Source organism: Brachyhypopomus gauderio, unplaced genomic scaffold (genome assembly GCF_052324685.1).
Source record: "Brachyhypopomus gauderio isolate BG-103 unplaced genomic scaffold, BGAUD_0.2 sc40, whole genome shotgun sequence".
NCBI classification, from domain to species: Eukaryota; Metazoa; Chordata; class Actinopteri; order Gymnotiformes; family Hypopomidae; genus Brachyhypopomus; species Brachyhypopomus gauderio.
The window spans coordinates 2,502,961-2,528,685 of NW_027506868.1; the positions used below are offsets into that span (position 1 = coordinate 2,502,961).

Genomic DNA, 25,725 nt, shown 5'->3' on the forward strand with positions numbered 1-25,725 from the left:
TCCACCTCAGCCACCTGACCACAACAGCTTTACATTCACAGTGGACGAGCGTGAAGTGAGGCAAGTGATGAGGAAGGTCAACCCACAGAAAGCTGCAGGACCGGATGGGGTGGCTGGACGGGTGCTGAAAGACTGTGTGGATCAACTGGCAGGAACCTTCACCAGGATATTCAACCAGTCCCTGGCCCAAGCCACCATCCCGTCCTGCCTTAAATCCTCCATTACTGTTCCGCTGCCAAAAAAATCAAAAACGGACAGTCTGAATGACTTCCGCCCTGTTGCACTAACATCTGTCATCATGAAGTGCTTCGAGAAGCTGGTGCAGAGTCATGTCATTGCCTGTCTGCCAGCCAACCTTCAATTTGCCTACAAAGCAAAGAGATCCACAGAGGACGCTGTGGCAACAACACTACATGCTGCGCTGACCCACTTGGAGCAGCTAGGGCAGGAGTGGCCAACCCGTCATAGACCAAGAGCCACTTTTCTTACTGTGTTACGGCAAAGAGCCACATCATACATGGGCGAGTGTAGATTGTTGAGCAGGGGGGCGAGTGTAATTTGTTGAGCCCGGGGGGGGGTTTGTAAATTATTAACTGTGAAGACAGTCAAATGCGTGTTTTCCACTACGCCAGTTTTAAAAGTATTAGCGGCTTGCTAGGCTTGTAAACAAACCGCGCACCACGAAAATGTAGCAGTGTGTCGCCCCGTTTATGCATGTGAGCCCGCGGACCGGCTGGGGAGCCGCATGAAACCAGGCAAAGAGCCGCATGCGGCTCGCGAGCCGCGGGTTGGCCACTCCTGAGCTAGGGAGTTACGCCAGGTTGCTTTTTGTGGATTTCAGCTCGGCCTTTAATACCATCCTCCCACATAGACTGGTATCCAAGCTGTCAGATCTAGGACTCCCATCATAGGTATGCAACTGGATACTGGACTTCCTGTCAGGTCGCTCCCAGAGGGTCAGATTGGGTCCTCACATCTCCACAGCTCTCATTCTCAACACAGGGATACCGCAGGGCCCACTCCTCTACACCCCCTATACATATGACTGCGTCGCTACCCACCACAGCAACAAAGTCATCAAGTTTGCAGATGATACCACAGTGGTCAGGCTCATATCAGACAGGGAGGGCGAGCAGGCCTACAGGAACGAGGTGGTGCAGCTGTCAGAGTGGTGCAAAATTAATAACCTGCTCCTCAACCCTCAAAAAACTAAAGAAATAATTATTGACTTCAGGAAGGGAAAAGTGGACATCCAGCCACTCATTATTGATTGGACCAGTGTGGAGAGGGTACCAGTGTTCAGGTTCCTGGGCATCGAGATGGAGGATAATTTGACCTGGAGTGCGAACAGCTGAGAGCTGCTAAAGAAGGCACAGCAGAGATTGTATTGTCTGAGAATACTTAGGAAGAACCACCTTCCCAAAAATTTACTCTGTGTATGGACTGTGTGTGTGGTACGGCAACTGCACAGCACAAGAAAAGAAAGCACTCCACAGAGTCATCAGGTCAGCAGAGAATACAATTGGCTGCAATCTCCCAACTCTAGACCAAATCTATACATCTCGATGCCGCCAAAAAGCCATAGACATTGTACAGGACTCGTCACATCCTGGACATGGTCTCTTCCAACTACTGCCACCTGGCAGGAGATACAGGGCTTTTAAAACCAGGACAACCCGCCTCACAGCTTTTACCCTAAAGCCATCATTGCTTTAAATTCAAACACAGCTTAGTTATTTCCAGTCATGTGTAATATATGTGTAATATGACGGAGAAGATTTCACTTTTAGAGGAGCGCATCCAGGCTTTAGAAAGTCCTAGAGAGTTGGTAGCAGCTAGCGTAGCTAGCGTAGCAGGCCCGGTTTGCACAGCCGTAGCTAGCGAGCCCTCATCTCCGGCATTAGAGCCCTCGCAGCGGGGCGAATGGGTGACGTCTCGGCGGCATAACCGTAGGGCTGAGCACCGTTCGTCTCAGGTTCCCGTGTCAAACAGGTTTGCCCCTCTCAGCAATACACCGACTGAGCGACCTCAGGGTGTCTACAGGTTTGACCAAGTGAAAATTAAGACAGTTTAAGACTTTTTAATACCCTTTTCCAAATAAAATTAAGACCAACTCGGAAGATCATACACATTAAAATAAAGCACAAAACCAACTGATTATTTACATTATTTAACTAGCTGCTTGAAAACTTAAAATGCGAGGGTCCGTGTGGCGAAAATGACGCAATCGCGGTGACTCCGCCCATGCGCGAGGGGCTCACGCGCTGTCGATTCGCGAGGTCGTGCACCTCTCAAATTTTGTAACTTCGCGCGCGCTGTGCTTCAGTGCAATGAGAACAGTCATGTTTGCAGGGTTCATACACCTATACAAGGTGGGATTAAAGCACTTGTATGGAACTTTCAACTTGTACGACTTGTACGGTCCATTTCTATATTTCCCAGCACGTTAAACTTAATTAAGTTAAATATTTATACATATACTCAAAATAATTTGCTTTTTCATCACATTATTTAATGGTTGTTTATTTTCAAAACGCCCAATCTTAACGTCTTCACGTTCTCTCATGTTTCGTCCTGGAATTACAAGAGGCTCGTATTTGTTAACGTAATACAAGAGAACTGTTCAGTCAGACAGATATTTGTTGTGAAACGAAGTAGTTACAATTTCAAGCATTTTTAAGTACTTTTTCTCTTTAAATTACAGCACTTTTCAAACCTGAAACACAAAGCAACATTAAAAGTCGTCAGGTAAATGTTAATTCCCCTGTTATTGAGGGGTGTTTCTTTATACTACCACATATAATTACGGACAACACTGCACAGAACGTGACGCGTCAAGTATGAACGCTTCCGCCGTTCGCCGAGGTTCGTGCGAGGTGTACGGAGTCGGTCACGGTCACTCGCGAAAGTATAAACCAGGCTATGCTAGCAGCAGGGCAAAGCGTTAATATTGCAGGCTGCTGTTGACGAGCCTCGCTGGTATCTGACAGCTCTGAGCCACCAAGAATATATCGGGTCTTCCAACCATTTCTGGCTAAATTTGCATTTCCCCATCTCTCCGAACAGACATTAACGTACACACATCCTGCCAGTCCAACAACTACGGGTGCTCGTAAAGCCCGAAATACTTGCGAGCAATACTGCTAAGGTTGTGCACTGCATGGCTACCGATTTCCACCCCGAGGTTCAACACAGAACGAAATTATTCCTCCCTAAATTTAGCTCAAAATTTAAGACAAAATAAGACTTTTCAAGGCCTTATTTGACAAAAATGAAATTTAATACCATTTAAGACTTTTTAACACTAGGACTACAAGCATTTTCATACTCCCCTACTAGCTCCCAAGAGCTCGTCAAAAGACGAGGTGCTACTCCCCTACTAGCTCCCAAGAGCTCGTCAAAAGACGAGGTGCTGGGCACCAGGCCATCCAGGCCTGTCCTTTGTTATGTATATGCAGCCATCTCCAGGTAGACGGGGGGTGGGTGATAGTGGGAACTGTGTAGATCCATTGACTCAGATGGACAAGAAAAAACCCTGATCTCCCCTTGGGGTAGGAGTGCCTCGGTGTTGGATGGGTGTGTATGTGTTGGAACATATATTCAATAATATATTCATAAGTGTGTTGCACATATGAGATGTGGCACATATAGTGGCAGTTTTTCAAAAGACAAAAACTATTTCAAATAAGGTAAAAAAAATCAGAGCTATTTTGACTAATGAAAATGCTACTTTCTGCATTGTGAGATTTCCTAAATTTCCTCTTTTTGTTTACTGGTTATGGCTGTTGTGTTTTTGGAAGAGGCACACTGCAAAAAGTACCATCTTGATAAGTTAAAATTGCTCAAGAATATTATTCTATTTCAAGTAGCTGAGGATTTTTTTGTAAACATTTATGTAAACAAATCTTTACCTAGTGGCAGTTTTTCAAAAGTTAAAAACTATTTCAAATAAGGTAAAAAAAAATCTGAGCTATTTTGAATATTCAATATGCCACTATAAATCAAATATTATGTTTGTCTCAAATTCACATTATTTCAACCTTTCTCAAATAAAATCTCAAACATATGCTCCTGAGATGAGCAGACTACTTCTTGCAAGAGAGCTTGCAGTCTCATGAGGCAGCCAAAGGTGTGTATTGAAAGGTGTGTCAACAGCAACCACCCACAGCACACGCCTCATTTACATAACACTGGAGGTAAGAAGGGCTTATCACACCTGCCAAGAGAGCAAGAGAAATATGTCATTTGACATAAGTTGGGAGTCTAGTTGGGAGTCTGTCTAAAGACGAGGGTTTGGTAGTTCTAGTTTAAGGACCCGCGGCCACCCTGGACCTGTTAAAAGAGCTCTGGTGATAGGAGATTCACAGCTGAGTCGAGGGCACTGCAATTTCGTTGTTCCTGAAAAAGTGGCAATGACAATAAAGATTTATCTTATCTTATCTAATAATGCTAGAGTTTGCAGGAATTCTCACACCGATAAGCTTAGGCTTACTTTTCTGACAAATGCCCAGAAATGCATCTTTAATGCCAAAACAAAGAATCAGTATTTTTGTGTAAGAGCAAAGCTTAATTCTTAGTTTAAAGAATTAAGATTGCACACCCTAAGATGTGTGAATTCTTTCTGCATGTGAGGAAATGCAGTGTGTTGAAATACAGTTACAGAAGTTGCGTTCTTACATAGCAACCTGGACAGCCACAGTGGCTGGTTGTGATGCACAATAGCCACACAGATGGTGTTGAGGGCCACGAGGCCCAGGACGGTCCAGTAGAACATGTGTGTCTTCACCATGCGCCGCACAGATATACGCAGCATCCTCTCCCTCCTCTGGAAACAGGCCGCCGGGCCTCTCCGGGTGCTGCGAATACTCACTCTGTTTAGAGGCACACCTGAGGGAGCCAGACCACAAACATTAAGAACAGCATAACCCAAATCATCATAAACGCTGCTTTGCACTAGAGCCTGCAGCTACATTCTACAGATCAACAGCATGCACAGGACACTCAGGTCAGATTTAGATCAGTAAACCAAGTGCTTTTACCGACAGAAGCAATGTCCACACACTGGTCTTCAGGAGCGTGCTTGACAGACTCCACTCCTCTTCTCTTTATAGTGGTTGCTCTCTTCAGAACTGAGCAAAGATACGAAACATCAGTCAAGGGGGGGGGGCAAACTCCAACAATCAGGGCTGCACTGGGGGGGCAGTTTTAACAATTAAAAAAGTTTAAACTCACATCTGCATGCTAACGTGGATAACTACCACTGGTTACGTGGATAAATAACTACTTTATTGTTTACCTTAGCAAGTGACGGCTGATCTGTTAGTTTGGTCTGTAGCCATAGACTGTAAATATATCATTTTAATTTGGTGCATTTTACATTGAATAAATCTAAATCGGTGAGAAAACTTAATTTTATGCTTAAAAAAAATCAATTTAACCAATAATGTATCATTTGCTAACCTTGCTACTCCAGGTCTAGCTAAGTGAATTTGAAACAACGTGATCCCACCTGCTGATTTGACATGGTATCTACAACTGTAAGTGTAAATCAGAGCTGCATAAAGCCTGCTTTATACCTCCGGACACGGACGAATTTTGTCCGTCCGTACCAAACGTAGCCTCCGTAGGGGGCCACTATACCTCTTTCCGGTTCCAACGTTGTTTTTTTTAAAAATACATCCTCTAGAGGGCAGTATAGTCAAATTTCCGGCACCGGCGCACCAGCAATCTCCTCCCAGCTGTTTTTGCATCGCTATTTATCGCGATGACCTGGCACCGTAGCAGAATGTAGCCTCTAACCAACTCGCAAAGTTTCTCTTCTAACTCAAGCGCCATTTTTTAAAGTCCAGTACTCTTCTTCATTGATTTTCCCGAATTGGTGTACTTCCGATGCTTCTGACTCTCTACTGCCCCCTGATTTCCGGTTTATATTGCTCCGTTACTACGGATTCGTAAGCGCCCTGGCAACGGACCCACTGACGGATGAAACGACCTCCGGAACCGGACGAAAGGGTCCGTATCCGTAATTACCGTAGGGTGTGAATGGGCCTTAAGACTGTAAGGCTCAATCCAAAATGGCATTGGATGCCAAAGCACCTACTGCTTTGGCACACTATATAGGAGGGAAGTACAGCATTTCAAATGGATCCTAAGTGTACCTTAAGTGCACTAAGTTACTGAGTAAGACTGAAAGCCTGCCTGCCTCTTACGACTCCATGAATACCTCAGTTAACATACTGTCAGTGAAACCCAAACCCACCAGAATTAAACATCTATCACTAAGGGGTAGTGAAGGTCTGGTGGTTAGGGAACTGATCTTGTGACCGGAGGGTCGTGGGTTTGATTCCCCTAGTGTTCACTAGTGTGTGTGTTATCACTGCACAGATGGGCAACTCATTTCGCTTGGGGTGAAAATCACAATTGACAAAAATGGCACCTTAAAATAACACTGTCATATGCAACTATAGTGCTTGCAAAACTGCACATTGCTGAAATATAATTTTAATGAATTGTAATAAAAAGAGTGGAAAATTTCTATATAAACAGAGAAAGATACTTTCAAAATTGTAATGAAGTACTCAAGGTTTCCAGAGAAACAGGTAGCTCTTGACAGAGGTATTTGATTTTGCTTGCACAGCTGACAAAAGTACTTATGCTGAAGTTGGATGTTCAGAACCAGGCCACTGAATGTTCAGAACCAGGTCACTGAACGTTCAGAATCAGTCCACTGAATGTTAGCATTGCTAGTTGCTGCTATGTCAGCAATGACATTCACAAATCACAAGGAAAGACATTATTATTATTATTATTATTATTATTATTACTACATCTATATTTTCAAATATATATACACATCATCCTAGCTTCTGCCTAACCACCCTAGATCTACTATGAACATGAATATGTCCATATAAGGTGAATATTTGAACTGAGTCTGTGTGTCCTGCTCACCAAAGAGATGCAGGATTCAAAACAACCAAAAAATATGAGCAGGTGTTCAACACCATGGAAACACTGTATTCGCACTGCATCACAAATACCATCAATCAACATATAAAGACAGGCTAGTCATTTATTTTTTTACATATACATGGGCATAATATTGAGTGACAGCTTAGACCAAAACACCCATTGTGCAGCCTTTGATATCATCGATCATAAATTGACAAATATAACTGGATATCTGTTTAATCAAAGACAGAGTGCTGCATGTTGCTTTTGTCTCTGGTCTGATGTGAGAACAGATACGCACATAAATACAAGAACACACCTGAAGTCCCTCTAACCCTAAAACCCCCATTTTACTGCTACACCTACCCCTAATATGTGAGGTAAATTCTGCCAATAATAAAACTGAAATGAAAACACTAAAATGAAAATACTGTTTTGCCATTTCTTTTTCCATACATGTGTGAAAATATTATGACAAAATAAAAAATAAAATGAAATCACTTAATTTGAAATTTAATGTTTCACTTGAGCACGGGTCATATGTGACAAAAATAAAATTAAAATTAAAAAAGTGTTTTCATTTCAGTTTTAATATTGGCAGGATCTACCTCCCATACCCCTAACCCAGCATTTCTCAAAGTGTGGGGCTCATGGGTATTGCAGGTGGGGCGCAAGCAATTGGAAGAAATGAACCTTTCTAAAGCCTGGTGAGTGACCGTAGCGCGTGACTCCGCCCACCTCGCACGACCCTGCGCGAACGGTGGAAGCATTTATACTTTCCACGTGCAGTGTTCACGATATGTGGTAGTATAAAGAAACACCTCTCAACAACAGGGGAAGGAACATTTACCTGATGAATTTTAATGTTGCTTTGTGTTTCAGGTTTGAAAGTGCTGAAATTTAGGCTAAAGTACTTGAAAATGCTTGTTTCACAACAAACAGCTGTCTCACTGAACAGTTCTCTTGTACAGTTAATACTGTTGTATGTCGGAATTTATTGTATTACGTTAACAAATATGAGCCTCTTGTAATTCCAGGACGAAACATGAGAGAACGTGAAGACGTTAAGATTGGGCGTTTTGAAAATAAACAACCATTAAATAATGTGATAAAAAAGCGAATTATTTCGAGTATATGTATAAATATTTAACTTATTTAAGTTTAATGTGCTGGGAAATATTGAAATGGACCTTGAAAGTGACATACAAGTGCTTTTATTCCACCTTGTAAAGGTGTATGAACCCTGCAAACATGACTTCATGTTTGTTCATTGCGCTGAGGCGGGGCGCGCGCAAAGTTACAAAATTCGAGAGATGCACGACCTCGCAAATTGACAGCGTGCGAGGCCCTCGTGCACGGGCAGTGCCACAGCGATTACGTCATTTTCGCTCGTGACGCATCAAGTATAAACCAGGCTTAAGCCTGTCGTTATAATGCCTGTTCGGTTTTCATAAGCCCCGGATGTTCAAAACGTTCGCCCCCCGTCAACAAATCACGTTCGCCACCACCTCCCTCCCTGTCTACAAATTACATTCGCCATCCGTTCGTGGGGCGTGGAATTTCACCTTCTTCTGAGGTGGGGAATGATAGAAAAAGTTTGAGAACCACTGCCCTAACCTAACCGTCGTGCTACCCCTAACCTAACTCTAACCCTACCCCTAACCTAACCCTAACCCTAATGCTACACCTAACCTAAACCTAAAACCAGTGTTGCCTCTAAATAGTATGTGGATTTTTAACCACTGGGAAACATGTACAGCACTGGGACAGATATCAGACATTCGGACAGATATCAAATACTTGGACAGATATCAAATACATGGACAGATATCAAACACTGGGACAGAAGTCCAACACGGACAGATGTCCAGTAGAACCTTTGCAACTGCAGAAGACAGACGTGTCCGGTGCATACACTCACCGTCTAGAGCAGATGGGCCAGAGTTCTGGTTCTCCTCCGCTAGCATTACCTCCTCTGAAAGAGCCAAGTTTGGATTTACTCTAGTATAGTTAAGGGTGAGTTACAGTAATACACCACAATGGTTTGGGATCATACCAGGCACCAATCTCTTACTGGTTTACCACATATCTCTATGGCATTAGTTATAGGCCAATAAGTAGTTTTATATGAAATAATCTTGCTGCTCTGTTGCATGTTTTGAATGTTTGTATAGAGCAAAAGGGACTGGACTTGAGACATGTGCGTTGTGAAGTGCGTCAGGTGAATGAGATGCGTCAGGTCTAAGATCCGTGATGATTTGTGAGGTGTGTGACGTTTTTAGTAGGTGAGGTTTGTTAGGTGTGTGTAGTGTTGGGAGACAAACAGCACTTCTCTAATTGAGTATCTTACAATTAACCAAGGTCTAGGATCTAAGCTATCCAACTAGGGCTGTTAATGAACCCTGTGTGCTTTAAGGAATGTGATGTGAAGCATATGTGCAGGTGTAATGCGTGAGGTGAGATGCAGTATGTGTAAGATGTGTGAGGTGAGATGAGGTGTGTGAGGTGAAATGAGGTGTGTGAGGTGTGTGCAGTATGTGTGAGGTGAGATGAGGTGTGTGAGGTGAGATGAGGACTGTGAGGTGTGTGAGGTAAGATGAGGTGTATGAGGTGTGTGTGGTATGTGTGAGGTGAGATGAGGTGTGTGAGGTGAGATGAGGTGTGTGAGGTGAGATGAGGTGTCTGATGTTTGTGAAGTGAGATGAGGTGTGTGAGGTGAGATGAGGACTGTGAGGTGTGTGAGGTGAGATGAGGTATGTGAGGTATGTTTGAGGTGTGTGAGGTGAGATGAGGACTGTGAGGTGTGTGAGGTGAGATGGGGTGTGTGAGGTATGTGTGAGGTGTGTGAGGTGAGATGAGGACTGTGAGGTATGTGTGAGGTGAGATGAGGACTGTGAGGTGTGTGAGGTGTGATGAGGTGTGTGTGATGTGAGATGAGGTGTCTGAGGTGTGTGAGGTGAGGTGTGTGAGGTGAGATGAGGTGTGTGAGGTATGTGTGGTGTGTGTGATGTGAGATGAGGTGTCTGAGGTGTGTGAGGTGAGATGAGGTGTGTGAGGTGTGTGCGGAGCAGCACCTGCGCGGTCAATCCAAGCACGGTACCCACTCAGCTCACGTTCCATCTGCTGCTGCCGCCGGAGCTTCAGAAACGCTCGCCGGTTCTCCACCCTCTCCCTTTCCTTAGCAAACTCTCTGCAGCAGTACACACACACACACACACACACACACACACACACACCATGGAAAGGAAAACAATGTCAGTACACAATATAGGAGCTCCCTCTCTGGCTGAGCTCCTCCAAAGACTCATCTTAAGGAAACACTTACCCAGACAGAACTCATCTAAGCAAACACTTACCCAGACCAAACTCATCTAGATGAAGATGATGTTAAAAGTGCCAAATTACTGTACACATTTAAGAGAATGAGCAAAGGCTCGACTTTAAAAAAAATATGAAACAATATGATCTGTATACATATGATTTGTTGTTCTAGAAAGATCTGATGCTTTTTGTTTTGTGTTGTTGACTGAAGATTATTGTGTTTGAGTTTATATTTGAGGAAAAAAGGGGAAGACATAAGTTTTTTCTTCTCTCTGCCACCTTTCATTTCATTTTATTTGTGTTTTCTTTTTATTGTACATAGAATTATTTGTCTTTTAAGAAATGAATAAAGTTTGAAACCAAAATCTAAGTAAACACTTTCTCAGACAGAATTCATCTAAGCAAACACTTACCCAGACAGAATTCATCTAAGCAAACACCCAGACAGAACTAATCTAAGCAAAGACAGACAGAACTCATCTAAGTAAACACTTACCCAGACAGAACTCCCAGCACCAGGTTCAGCACAAAGAAGGAGCCAATAATAATCAGCGGGATAAAGTATAGCCAGTTCCACGCAGGGCCCAAAGCATCATTGGCCTACATAAACATAAACAACACTACATAAACAACACTACAAAAACATAAAAATTGCTACATAAACAAACACCACTACATAAACACAAACAATGCTACATAAACACCACTACATAAACATGTAGAATGGTTAGTACAGTTGATTAGTCTCATGTGCAGGAAAAGGTAAAACACCATATTAAATAACTGTATAAAATATTTTAGCAACCAGAAAGAAAACTGCTACTGCTGCTACTGGTGGTGGGCCTCCTGTGGCAGCCCTCACTCCTGCAGAAGACCTTGCTTTAGAGCAAAACAGCAGACGCCCCATCATTGTGGAATTTGATGAATTAAGGAAGCGCTTAAGCGCAAGGCAAACATTTTGAATTTCGCGGCAGACCATCGCCATACTAAGATGTTTTGCATCCCAAACACTGTACAGAAATGCGCCATTGGCAAAGAAGCGCAAAGCCTATTAATACTCAGGTACAAATAATTGTATTTTTTTGTGATATAGAGTGTATGCTAATGTATGTTTGTTGACCATAACTGCGATTATACACTGTATTCCATTTTACACTGACCTGAATTTGTTAACATTAAACCAATACATTGAAATGTGCAGAAACCTCACTGATTAACAATGAATATGTACTCTGAAGATCGAAATATAAATTGCATTTGGAATAGTGGTGGGCCGTTAACCGCGTTAACGTCGATAACGGCCGACCACTTATTAAATTTAACTTGCTTGCAGACCGTTTTTATCTGTATATATAATATATATCGAAATATTATATCTATATATGTAACGATCTAGATTTGTTGGTAACCGGAGGCAGACACACATGCAAGGAGTCAGAGGTTTTATTTAAACATTCCACATTAACAGGGGTAGAATTCAGTGATACACATCCAACAGACAAACTTGGAGACGCACAACTGACAGACAATCTGGAAGCACGACGACGCGATCGACTGGGCATCTTGTATACAAAGTGGTTACAGGATTCACAAGCGCTCAATAACAAAGATCCCTATTCTGAACAAAGGCAGACTAAAGACTAACGAATAATACACGCAATGACTTAAAGAAAGGGTAAGGATGTAAAGGAAACAACATACTCAGGGTTTAAGAATTAAACATAACCGAACAAGAAAACAACCGACACAATGAATTAAACTTGACACAATCACGACAAGTAGAACCAAGACACGAAAAGGCAAACAATCAACAAACGTAGTCTCACGACATACAACTACCACGCAGTGAACCAACCAAACGGACTAACCTGCTGTACGTTTCGACACACACCTGTTGACTAGAACAGAACAACCAACAGCTAAAAGACAAAACATTACATCAACACACACCCGATGACTAGAACAGAAAAGCTCACAGCTAAAGGACAAAACATTACAAACAAAAACACCCGGAACAACCAAGACAACAATCGGCTAGGGACAAGGGGCTGGAAATTCTAAGAAACCTTAACTCACACCAAACACAAACAACGACCAGCAAAGACAGTATCCAAACTAAGGATTTAAATAGAAGATCTAAATGAGGAAAACGAGATGATGCACTTACAAAAAGGGGGCAGATCTAGACGGAGAAAGGAAAACCCACTAAAACAGAAGAACGAAAATCATTGACAGGGGGGCAGGACGATGTGTTACAATATATATAAAATTTAATTAGTTAAATTTAATTAGTGGTCGGCCGTTATCGGCGTTGCCCACCACTAATTTGGAAATATATTAAATTCTGATAATAATAACCTGCAATCATTCCAAACTAATAATTACAGTACTCAATTAAATGTATAAAGATATGATATGCTACATCCACAGCAATTTAATGGATAGAACTGCAGCGGAACCTTGTTCCTCAATTCAGTTTCCCGGATGGCGAGACCGACATCACACTGCTCAGCCAATAGAAGCGGCCCAGCTAAGCTAAGCCTCAACTCTAGCCTGGTACAGAGCAGGTTTGTTCAAACGTATATGTTGCTGTAGTAACTGAGCGAGGCTTAAGTCTAGCCTCTTTCGTGGAACCGAATTTGTGCAAAATGAGCCAGGCTTGTCTTATAAAGCCCGGCTTACTGAGTTAGCTCACTTCGTGGAATAGCCCCCTAGTCATGTTGTCTGAAGACAAACAGTGTCTTTTAATAATAATGATAATAGAATTTTATTTATAAGTGCCTTTCAGGACACACAAGGACACTTTACAAGGAAATAAACAACAAAAGAGTTTATATAATATAACAAAGGACCAACAACTTAAATAAACATTAGTAAGAAGAAGAAGCAGATGAGAAGAGACATATACATATATACAGTGTTGCGAATAATGCCATTAAAAATAACGGCGTTAGGTAACGGCGTCATTTTGTCAGTAACGGGATAATATAATGAATTACTTTTCCTGTCGTTACAACGCCAGGATATATATATATATATATATATATATATATATATATATATATATTATGGCAAGCCGTTCAGGAAAAAACTATATATATAGAATGACTGCTAAGTCTGAATATATGGAATGAAGTCTGAATATATGGAATGAAGTCTGAATATATGGAATGAAAGTCTGAATATATGGAATGAAGTCTGAATATATGGAATGAAGTCTGAATATATGGAATGAAGTCTGAATATATGGAATGAAAGTCTGAATATATGGAATGAAAGTCTGAATATATGGAATGAAAACCTGAATATATGGAATGAAGTCTGAATATATGGAATGAAAGTCTGAATATATGGAATGAAAGTCTGAATATATGGAATGAAAGTCTGAATATATGGAACAAAAATCTGAATATATGGAACGAAAGTCTGAATATATGGAACGAAAGTCTGAATATATGGAACGAAAGTCTGAATATATGGAATGAAAACCTGAATATATGGAATGAAAGTCTGAATATATGGAATGAAACCTGACGTCACTTGCGCCATTTTGTGCTTTCAGTTTGTGGTACCAGGTATGGTGGCAGGCTCGTTTGTTTGGCAGCATTTTGGGTACCCGGCAGAAATGATAAATGGCAAGAGAGTGACTGATAAGACACTGACCATATACAAACATTGTATGAAAATAATGCCGTACACCGCGGCCAATACGAGCACGATACAGAGACATTTACAGCAGCACCACAGCTCAGTACTCAGATCAACATATCTCACTTGGTAGCAGGGACAGAACGGCGCTTTGGCAAGTTGAGACAGCAGGATATCGGGAGCAGTGTGGCGATGTTAATATTCTTAAAAATGAACATGGCAGTGTAGTTGCAGCAAATTCAGTGACATACTTGGTCAGGCTCTGTTTGCACTATTTGCACTCTGTAGCCTATTGACAGAGAAAAACGTTTTGTTTTGCACATAATAAAGTGAGTCCCCGCTTAACGACGGGTCTGGTTGACGGACCGGAGTTACGACCAACTTTTTATGTTATTTTGTGCGGTGCGCGGAGGAGCAGTGGCAGCACAGTGGAGTGTTGTGCACGAGAACATTGTTCGTTTTTGTATTTACGATCAAAGCGTATCTAAATCTGGGGTCGCGATTAACGACACTTTTCGGTCTAACACCGTCGTTAAGCGGGGACTCGCTGTATTGTTTGCGCTTGAAAAAAGGAGAAATATTTTTATTTATTTTATTTTAACTTTTATGAAATTTTATTTTAATTTCAATTTGTAGGACAAGTTTATTAAGTTCATGCTTGCATCATGCATGTTAAGAGTTCTAATAAAACATTTCAAAATGCATGTGTAACTCAGTTAAATAAAAGTATGTTGTCCAGTCATATAATTTGTCATTTTAGTTTCCTTAAAATCTCGTCACGTCTCGTTCTCGTGAACCCAATATCGTGTATCGTCACACCCCTAGCAGTAATCCTCAGTATGGAGGAGATGATAAACACCCTGACCAGTGCACGAGCTATGGTGGCGTACTGCTTACAAGCAGAATAAATAGAACATTTCTCTATAGTACTGCTGGCTAGCATGCTATCAGCGGTGATTAGCTTGATTCGGAGCTGCGGTGTTTGTGTAAATTTACTCATGTTCAAAGGGCTTCCATATGGGAAGATACAACTCTCACAGTCCTCCTCAAACCGAACCAGTGTGCATGTCCGCGCAGCGCGGACGGTGACTTGTGCAATACGACTGGACCTACAGAACATTCATACAGTGCCATTCATTCAGTAGTATTGTAATAGTGCATATATATCTGTGTGAATGGCTGAAACACAGTCACTGATGTAAACTATGGACCCGCTCTGCGCGGCCCACTGATCAGCTGATGTGCGCCGTGTTGTCAGTCAGTATGTATGTCCAGACACAGTGTACTGCGCAGGTAACCAGTCCGTGCTGCGCGGATCTGCACACTGTTCAGTTTGAGGAGGACTGAGAGGTTTATCTTCCCGTATGGAAGCCCTTTGTGCCGCATCATGCGATGCGGTTACCGCTTCTGGTGTATTGTTCTGACGATTTCAGTGTGAATCTGAACATGAAGTATGATTACACATACAAACTGCAACTTTGAATCAGGCCAGTCACAGCTGATAGCACGCTAGCCAACTACTATGGAGAAATTTTCCCTGAATTACGAGATGCCTCACTCATAACGAGCAGCCTGCCGCCATACCCGGTTCACAAACTGAAAGCACAAAATGGCGCGAGTGCGTCGATGACGTCAGATTTCATTCCATATATTCAGACTTTCACCACTTGAAAGTCTGAATATATGGAATGAAAACCTGAATATATGGAATGAAAGTCTGAATATATGGAATGAAAGTCTGAATATATTGAATAAAAGTCTGAATATATTGAATGAAAGTCTGAATATATTGAATGAAAGCCTGAATATATGGAATGAAAGTCTGAATATATGGAATGAAAGTCTGAATATATGGAATGAAAACCTGAATATATGGAATGAAAGTCTGAATATATGGAATGAAAGTCTGAATATATGGAATGAAAGTCTGAATATATGGAATGAAATCTGAATATATTGAATGAAAACCTGAATATATGGAATGAAAGTCTGAATATATTGAATGAAAGTCTGAATATATTGAATGAAAACCTGAATATATAGAATGAAAACCTGAATATATGGAATGAAAGTCTGAATATATGGAATGAAAGTCTGAATATATGGAATGAAAACCTGAATATATGGAATGAAAACTGACGTCTTTGACGCACTCACGGCGTTTTGTGTTTTCAGTTTGTGGTAATTATAGGAAATTGTAACTACTTCGTTTCACAACATATATCTGTCTGACTGAACAGTTCTCTTGTATTAAATTAACAAATATGAGCCTCTTGTAATTCCAGGACAAAACATGAGAGAACGCGAAGACGTTAAGATTGGGCGTTTTGAAAATAAACAACCATTAAATAATGTGATTAAAAGCGAATTATTTCGAATCATTTTAAGTATATGTATAAATATTTAACTTAATTAAGTTTAACGTGCTGGGAAATATTGAACTGGACCTTGAAAGTGACGTACAAGTGCTTTAATTCTACCTTATAAAGGTGTATGAACCCTGCAAACAAGACTTTGTTCATTGCGCTGAGGCGCGGCACGCGCTAAGTTACAAAATTCGAGAGGTGTACGACCTCACGAATCGACAACGTGCGAGACCCTCGCGCATGGACGGAGCCACTGCGATTACATCATTTTCGCCGCGGACCCTCGACGCTCGCGACGCGTCAAGTATAAACCAGGCTTAAATCGATCGATCACCAGTGTTGGCGCCAGAGCGAACTAGTAACTCATTGAATCATAGATGTAGATCAGAGATAAATAAACTAGATTTTTTTTCAGCGTGAGAAATCTATGGCGTGTGTGGCAACCCTGCAAACCGCAGCTCCGAATCAAGCGAATCACCGCTGATAGCATGCTAGCCAGCAGTACTATGGAGAAATGTTCTATTTATTCTGCTTGTAAGCAGTACGCCACCATAGCTCGTGGACTGGTCAGGGTGTTTATCATCTCCTCCATACTGAGGATTACTGCTAGGGGTGTGACGATACACGATATTGGGTTCACGAGAACGAGACGTGACGAGATTTTAAGGAAACTAAAATGACAAATTATATGACTGGACAACATACTTTTATTTAACTGAGTTACACATGCATTTTGAAATGTTTTATTAGAACTCTTAACATGCATGATGCAAGCATGAACTTAATAAACTTGTCCTACAAATTGAAATTAAAATAAAATTTCATAAAAGTTAAAATAAAATAAATAAAAATATTTCTCCTTTTTTCAAGCGCAAACAATACAGCGAGTCCCCGCTTAACGACGGTGTTAGACCGAAAAGTCCGTCGTTAAGCGCGACCCCAGATTTAGATACGCTTTGATCGTAAATACAGTATAGAAAAAAACGAACAATGTTCTCGTGCACAACACTCCACTGTGCTGCCACTGCTCCTCCGCGCACCGCACAAAATAACATAAAAAGTTGGTCGTAACTCCGGTCCGTCAACCAGACCCGTCGTTAAGCGGGGACTCACTTTATTATGTGCAAAACAAAACGTTTTTCTCTGTCAATAGGCTACAGAGTGCAAATAGTGCAAACAGAGCCTGACCAAGTATGTCACTGAATTTGCTGCAACTACACTGCCATGTTCATTTTTAAGAATATTAACATCGCCACACTGCTCCCGATATCCTGCTGTCTCAACTTGCCAAAGCGCCGTTCTGTCCCTGCTACCAAGTGAGATATGTTGATCTGAGTACTGAGCTGTGGTGGTGCTGTAAATGTCTCTGTATCGTGCTCGTATTGGCCGCGGTGTGCGGCATTATTTTCATACAATGTTTGTATATGGTCAGTGTCTTATCAGTCACTCTCTTGCCATTTATAATTTCTACCGGGTACCCAAAATGCTGCCAAACAAACGAGCCTGCCACCATACCTGGTACCACAAACTGAAAGCATAAAATGGCGCAAGTGACGTCAGGTTTCATTCCATATATTCAGACTTTCATTCCATATATTCAGGTTTTCATTCCATATATTCAGACTTTCGTTCCATATATTCAGACTTTCGTTCCATATATTCAGACTTTCGTTCCATATATTCAGACTTTCATTCCATATATTCAGGTTTTCATTCCATATATTCAGACTTTCATTCCATATATTCAGACTTTCATTCCATATATTCAGACTTTCGTTCCATATTCTCAGGTTTCATTCCATATATTCAGACTTTCATTCAATATTCTCAAGTTTCATTCCATATATTCAGACTTCATTCCATATTCTCAGGTTTCATTCCATATATTCAGACTTAGCAGTCATTCTATATATATAGTTTTTTCCTGAACGGCTTGCCATAATATATATATATATATATATATATATATATATATATATACTAACAGTAATGCGAGCGGACCGCTGCCCAGGCTAGTGAGGAGTAACAGATCTCGATAGGTTACAGTTCTCGGTGTAACACCTGTTTAACTTAACAAGTTAGTAAGCGATTGGCTACGGCAGCATTATGGTAGCCAATCAGAGCCAGTGTTGTTACACGCGTGCCGAATCACACCAGTGACACGACACAAACGGAGAAGAGGCAGAAATGGCGAGTCAGGAACAAGCCGAAGAAAAATGAGCATTTTCAAGGTGGCGATATAAACATTATTTAAGAAAATACTTGAAGTTCCTGAATGTCTACTAGACTGGGTAATTGATTTATTTAAGAATAGAGGTTTTATTGATAAGTTTACTTCTGTTGTGAACAAACCAGTTGTCTCAGGTTGAGAGAATTTAATTTAATTTGATATATGTAAATGAACTTTATATAGTGTAATTGTTTACTTTTGCTTTTTTTTTTTTTACAAAGATTTGGGATTTTAAAGGGTTTTATCCTGCACTGGTCTGTGAATGTGCAATAAATATCAAAAGTTAAACACCTTTCTGATCTACTCATTTCAACTGACTGAAAAAAAAACTGCTTTTTCAAAAAATCCTTATTCATTGGCATATAACTTTTTAAAAACTGTAATGCAAATAGTTACTTTCCCTGGTATCGAGTTACTTTTATTATAGAGTAATTCAGTTACTAACTCCGTTACTTTTTGAACAAGTAGTGAGTAACTATAACTAATTACTTTTTTAAAGTAACGTTCCCAACACAGCATATATATACAAATACACACACACACATCAAGTCAAGTCAAGTGGCTTTTTATTGTCATTATATTTGAGTACAGGTACACAGTGTAACGAAATTGTGTTCCTCCGGAACCGTGGTGCAACACAAATCAACAGTACAACAGACAACATAAAGTGCGGCAGAGTAACAGTACAAGAATGTGCAAAATGTGCAGCATGGGGCAATCTCACAACAAAACACTACAAAAAATACAATAAATACAACAGGCCAGACACAATTGACAGACATGATGGTGTAAAGTGCTGGTACAGTGCAATGTGGTCTGTGTGGTGTCGGAGATGAGTGATATATTGTGTCATATGGAACATACATGAACAGAGGTTCTGAGGTAGTTAATAGGTCCTGTGGGAGAGCAGCAAATATTTCTGGTGGGGGGTTCAGTGCAGTCTTTTTGTACGTGTGTGGGGTCAGATCAGTGTTGGTGTGTGTCAGTTCCGTCTCTGGGAGTTGAGGAGCCTGACTGCCTGGTGAATGAAGCTGTTACAGAGTCTGGAAGTGGAGGCTCGGATGCTCCTGTATCTTTTGCCAGACGGCATCAGAGTGAAGAGACTGTGTGATGGGTGGGTTGGGTCTTCCACAATGCTGGTGGCTTTGCGGATGCAGCATGTGGTGTAGATGTCACTGATGGAGGGAAGAGAGACTCCAATTATCTTCTCGGCTGTCCTCACTATCCGCTGTAGGGTCTTGCGCTCCGAGATGTTGCAGCTCCCGAATCAGATGGTAATGCAGGTGCTCAGGATGCTCTCTACAGTCCCTCTGTAGAACATGGTGAGGATGGGAGGCGGAAAGTGTGCTTTCCTCAGTCTCCGCAGGAAGTAGAGGCGCTGCTGGGCTTTCTTTGCTATGGAGCTGGTGTTGAGGGACCAGGTGAGGTTCTCTGCTATGTGAACACAGAGGAACTTGATGTTCTTCACAATCTCCACAGCAGAGCCGTTGATGTTCAGTGGGTGGTGGTCACCTGGTACTCTTCTGAAGTCAACAACCATCTCTTTGGTTTGAACCACATTTAGGGATAGGTTGTTGGTCCTGCACCAGTCTGTTATCCACTGCTAACCTCCTCCCTGTATGCTGACTCATCGTTCTTGCTGATGAGGCCAACTATGGTTGTGTCATCAGCGAACTTGACGATGTGATTTGAGCTGTACTTTGCAGTACAGTCATGGGTCAGCAGAGTAAACAACAGTGGGCTGAGCACACAGCCCTGGGGAGCACCGGTGCTCAGTGTGATGGTGCTGGAGGTGTTGTTTCCAATCCTCATTGATTGTGATCTCTCGGACAGGAAATCCAGAACCCAGTCGCAGAGCACATACACACATGCATACACACATATATATAAACACATACACATAAGTGAACCTACATATTTAAGAAGGCAATACTAAACAGGTAAGTTTTTAAAACCTTCTTAAAAGTAGTTAGGGATGTACATGTGCGAAGGTACAGCGGGATGGAGTTCCATAACTTTGGACCAACAACACTAAATGTTCTTTTACCATACACATGGAGTGAGCGTAATTGAGTATATGTAGACAGTAAGCCAGAAAGATAAAAAGGAGCCAAACCATGCAGGGATTTAAAAACGAGAAGCAGTATTTTATACTGTATACGGTATTGGAAGCCAGTGCAGGTCTTTTAATATAAGGGTAATGTGTTCCCATGTCCTGATGCGCATAAGAACTCTTGCTGCCGAATTCTGGACATACTGCAACTTCTTGAGGCTACTAGTAGGGAGCCCAATTAAAACAGAGTTACAGTAGTCGAGTCTAGAAGTAATAAAAGCATGTATAAGTGTCTCAGCCACTGAGTCAGTAAGAGATGGGTGCAGTCTGGCGATGTTTTTAAGCTGGAGAAAGGCTATTTTGGTGATGTTCTTTATGTGAGCGTTCAGAGAGAGTGTGGAGTCCACGATAACACCTAAATTGAGAACCTGTGCTACCGAGGATGTAACGAAACCCGGGAGGGATATTGTTGGTTGGCCAATCTTCTTGAGTGTGGAAGGTGATGCCACGAGAATGGCTTCGGATTTATTACTATTCAGTTTCAGGAAGTTGTTATTCATCCATCTTTTAATGTCAACTAAACAGCTGAACAACGCATCAAGAGGCAATGAGTTAGAAGGCTTCGTGCTAATGTAAATTTGAGTGTCGTCTGCATAACAATGGAACTGAAGAACATGATGTCGGATAATATCACCAAGTGGAAGCATGTAGATGATAAACAGAAGGGGGCCAAGAACTGAACCCTGAGGAACACCGTAGGAGTGAGATAAAGTGTCTGATCTAAAACCTTCCAGAGAAACAAACTGCTGCCTGTCCATGAGATATGACCGGAACCAGGCCATTGCCATGTCGGTGATCCCAGTCCAGGATTCCAATCTGTGGAGCTGTCATGACAGACAGTATTGAATGCTGCAGTAACATCAAGGAGAACAATGATGTTCACTAGTCCAGAATAAGCTGCCAGCAGTAAATCATTCAAGACTCTTACCAGGGCCGTTTCAGTACTATGATTCATTCTAAAATCAGATTGAAATTGTTCAAAAAGGTTGTTAGAGATGAGGTGTTCCTTAAGTTGAACAGAAACTGCACGCTCAAGCATCTTACTCAGGAAAGGCAGGTTGGATATGGGATGGTAGTTATTAAAATCATCAGGGGTACGTCCTGGCTTCTTTAGGAAAGGAGTAATAGCGGCCAGCTTTAAATTGAGAGGAACAGAACCTGAGCTAAGAGCAGGGTATCTGCACATTTTTAAATCTCAAATTCAATGACTTAAGACCTTTTTAATACCTCTCACAAGAAAAAATAATACTATTACTGGGGATGCAGGTGTGTTCCACATCGTTGACGGGGGGGGGGGGTTGGCAAACGAAAATTGTTGACGTTGTTGAGGCCGTGTATACTCCAGCGCTAGGAATCTAGCACTAGGACCCTGGAGCGGTTATTTTCTGCATGGTCCTAGCGCTAGATTCGGCAAAGTTCACATCGCGCCAGATCAACTGAACAACACACACTTATAGTAATTTAATGCCTCCCCTCATAAAATTCCAGACATTTTAAGACATTTTTAGGCCTTGAATATGGAAAACTAAATTTAAGACATTTTAAGACTTTTTAAGGACCCGCGGGTACCCTGTAAGAGAAGCATTGATGATCTTGGTAATCAGTGTACAGAGTGTTGTCAGACATGCTTTAACCAGATGAGTAGGCAGGAGGTCAAGGACACAAGTGGTTGCTCTTGATCCTTTAATAAGCCTGGTAACAAAACTCTCATCAACAGGGTGAAAAGCAGAAAGATCATTTTTTACTTTAGGTTGTGATTTAGTGGAGTCCAAGTGGCAGGTGTTAGGCTGAAATTCTGAGTGAATGTTACCGACTTTCCTGGTAAAGAATGACAAAAATTCACTACAAAGAGATGATGAGGGGGTTAATGGAAACTTAATAGTGGGCTGCAGCAACTTATTTATTGTGGAGAACAGGGCTCGAGGATTTCCCTGGCAATTAGCGATGTTAGAGGAATGAAAATCTGCCTTAGCCTTTTTCAAAGCTGTTTTATATTCAAGAATATGATCATTACAATCAACTGCATGGACTGCGAATTTTGTTTTTTTGCTAAGACGCTCCAGTTGACGGCCTCTAGCTTTCACACCTGAGCTCTGGAGTAAACCAAGGGACAGAGTGACGGAAAGTCACAACCCGTGTCTGAAAGAGAGCATGGAGATTAAGTGTGGCTGAGACTATGTTATTATAATGATCGACCAGGACTTCAGGAGATGTCAGGATGGGAGGAATTGGGAACTGGCCAAGCGTATTCATAAGAGCAAGAGGACTGGCAGTTCTAAAATTCCTAAAAGTAATGCTGCAAGGTGTATGCGTTCTCTTGGAAGGGAGTGATGGCGATAGATCAAATACAACAGCTCCGTGATCAGAAATATTAAACTCTGTAACCTGCAAATTAGATGGAGAAATACAGGGGGTAGTACAAACAAGGTCCAGAATATGACCATGAGAGTGAGTGGCCGAGGCTACATGTTGAGTGAGATCAAAACAAAGCAGTAGGTTAAGATGATCAGCAGAGTGAACACATTAACTGGAGTCAATATGAATGTTAAAATCACCCAAAACTAACACTGAAGGAAATTAAAGGACAGTGCAAAGCTAGCAGTTCAGACAGCTCTGACAGACAAAGCGGTACAGAATTTGATATAGGTGGATGGCAAACCAACAAGAAAACTGTGCTCACCTGATCTTTACTGAAGATCTGACATAAAACACAATAGTTTTATATTCAATAGATGCGCAAGATCCAAAAACGTCATTGCTCAGCATCAGTTCCTATGGGCTATTCATTCTAAAAAATTCTAAACATTAAACTAAATGTAAATTGAACAAAGTATAAATGATAAATATAGTAATGTAGTTATACTGCAATCATAAATATTCTAGACTATTGTAACGATCTGCACGAAGCAGAATATGGAGGCGGACACAAACGCTGAGGAGAGCGAGATTTATTAAATGGAATTCCAAAGGCAGAGTTGAAATAGCAGGCAGGGGTCATATCAGGCAGGCAGTCAGTCCGAACATGAAATATACACAGGCATACTAGAACAAGGAAACTAAGCACGACGGGGAAAACACGGAACAGGCAGATATACACGAAAAATGGAAAACACAAAGAGCAAACTCACGAACGGCATCAATGACAGAGAACAGGAATGAACAAAATAACCGATGACCAGACATGGGAGACACAGGAACTAATATACAAGGAACTACACTAGGAACAGGTGATAACAATGACGACACGGGCGTGGCAGACAATGGGAAACCATAGAAACAAGCAGAGTGGGATCCAGGAGCAGGGAACAACACAGACATGAGGGAACAAGGGAAACCGGAGTGACAGTTAGGAGAGGGGGTGTAGCCCTACGTGACAACTATACAAATACTAAATATATCCAAGGAATACCTAAATATGAGCACAAATTATTAAATAGAAAATGGCACCAGTAACAGCTATCAATCACTTTGAAGGCATCAGCTGGTCGTTGTCGAGGCTTCTTGGTTGACCCACTACCCCTCCCCCTTTTACACCTCTCCAGGCAGAGAGTCATTCCAAGTGACGAGCACATTCGCAGTCCAATAAAAACGACTGTAGCTTTGCAATTCGAAAACAGATGAGGTATCACAACGCTTCAATGTCACTGATAGGTCGAGAATTGTTTGTTGTTCTCATCAAAGGAGAGGATTATGCAATTGTGAGCAAGCAAATGAAGGTATTTACTAGGGGTGTGACGAGATCTCGTGTCTCAAGATCTCGTGAGACGCAACTCCGCGAGATTTCTCGTCGTATTAAAAATCTGTCTCGCGAGATTTGATGATGTCAGAATGATGTCGGAAAATACAGGTATTACTATTGAAGATGCACCTGCCACTCTCAAATAGTTTGTTTGGCAGCATTTTGGGAACCCGGCGTAAATGATAAATGGCAAGAGAGTGACTGGTAAGACGTGGACCATATGCAAACATTGTATGAAAATAATTCCGTACACCGCGACTAATACGAGCAGGATGCAGAGACATTTACAGCAGCACCACAGCTCAGTACTCTAATCAACATATCTCACTTGAACAGAGGTAGTAGGGACAGAAAGGCGCTTTGGGAAACTGAGACAGCGAAGGATATCGGGAGCAGTGTGGACATGCTAATATTCTTAAAAATGAACATGGCAGAGTAGTTGCAGCAAATTCAGTGACATACTTGTGTAGGTACCATGCTAAACCAGCAGGTGGCAGTACCACTGGCAACACATTGAACAAGCTTGCTCTGACAGAAGTAAGGGTGTGTCTAAAGTACGTGGTCTCCAGGTACTGATACCCTCATCAGCCATTCATCTCTCTCTCTCTGGTTTGACGGACACCGAGGTTAGACCTATTAAAGAGAGGCTCCGCCATTTCTCTCTCGCCGGTTTTCTTTATTGAGAGCACACGAAATTTGGTACGACTAACAGCAAACAGCTGAAAGACGTATTACTTCATTAACGAGCCCGATTTACACCAACCAACCGATCAACGTTACCGTGACAACAGATTCACCTAACTACTTCAATTAAGCTTGCTAATGTGGCCACACGGACTGAAACAAAGGCGATCAATTCCCTATCGGTAAACCGTGAACGAGACTCACATTCCTGGACTTCATAACCTGAAGGACTATTCCCAGCACACCTGGACGACGTTGCTTTTATCAACGAGGAGCCTGTGGTGGAAATTCACTCCTAATTCAGGGAGGACGACGAAACCACCCAAAATCCTCAACACGTGAGAGTCTTACCGCTGGGCATAGTTTATAAAAGGGCATAGTTACTTGAACTGTAGAGTTAACTAAGTTTTCTGTTAATACATTCTGAATGTGTTTAACTTTATTTCCATAGTCTTCATCAAGATATATATATACAAAGTTCTCTTTGCTGTGCATGCCACCATCTTTTATTTATCTGATTGACAACTTGTAGTCTTCCCCATTCTCAGACACACCACATTAATTTTTAGTTGTTTAGCCAGCGCCATTACTCTTTGTTCTGACCACGTTGGAATAAACCAGCTGAGCTCATTAACATACAGTCGCGCTGCTCTACTGTTTAAAGTCTGAGCCA

General features: G+C 41.7%; 1 protein-coding gene across 8 annotated transcripts in view; it reads right to left on the reverse strand.

Moving 5' to 3' along the window:
• Positions 1-25,725, reverse strand: part of cacna1ea (calcium channel, voltage-dependent, R type, alpha 1E subunit a) — a 269,169-nt gene that overhangs the window by 124,518 nt on the left and 118,926 nt on the right. For all 8 annotated transcript variants that reach the window (XM_076985535.1, XM_076985537.1, XM_076985534.1 and 5 more), the window contains 5 exons: positions 10,769-10,872; positions 10,026-10,141; positions 8,873-8,926; positions 5,040-5,129; positions 4,678-4,887 (listed from right to left, as the gene is read on the reverse strand). In XM_076985535.1, coding sequence (XP_076841650.1) covers positions 4,678-4,887; positions 5,040-5,129; positions 8,873-8,926; positions 10,026-10,141; positions 10,769-10,872 — 574 coding nt within the window. The remainder of the gene's footprint in view (positions 1-4,677; positions 4,888-5,039; positions 5,130-8,872; positions 8,927-10,025; positions 10,142-10,768; positions 10,873-25,725) is intronic.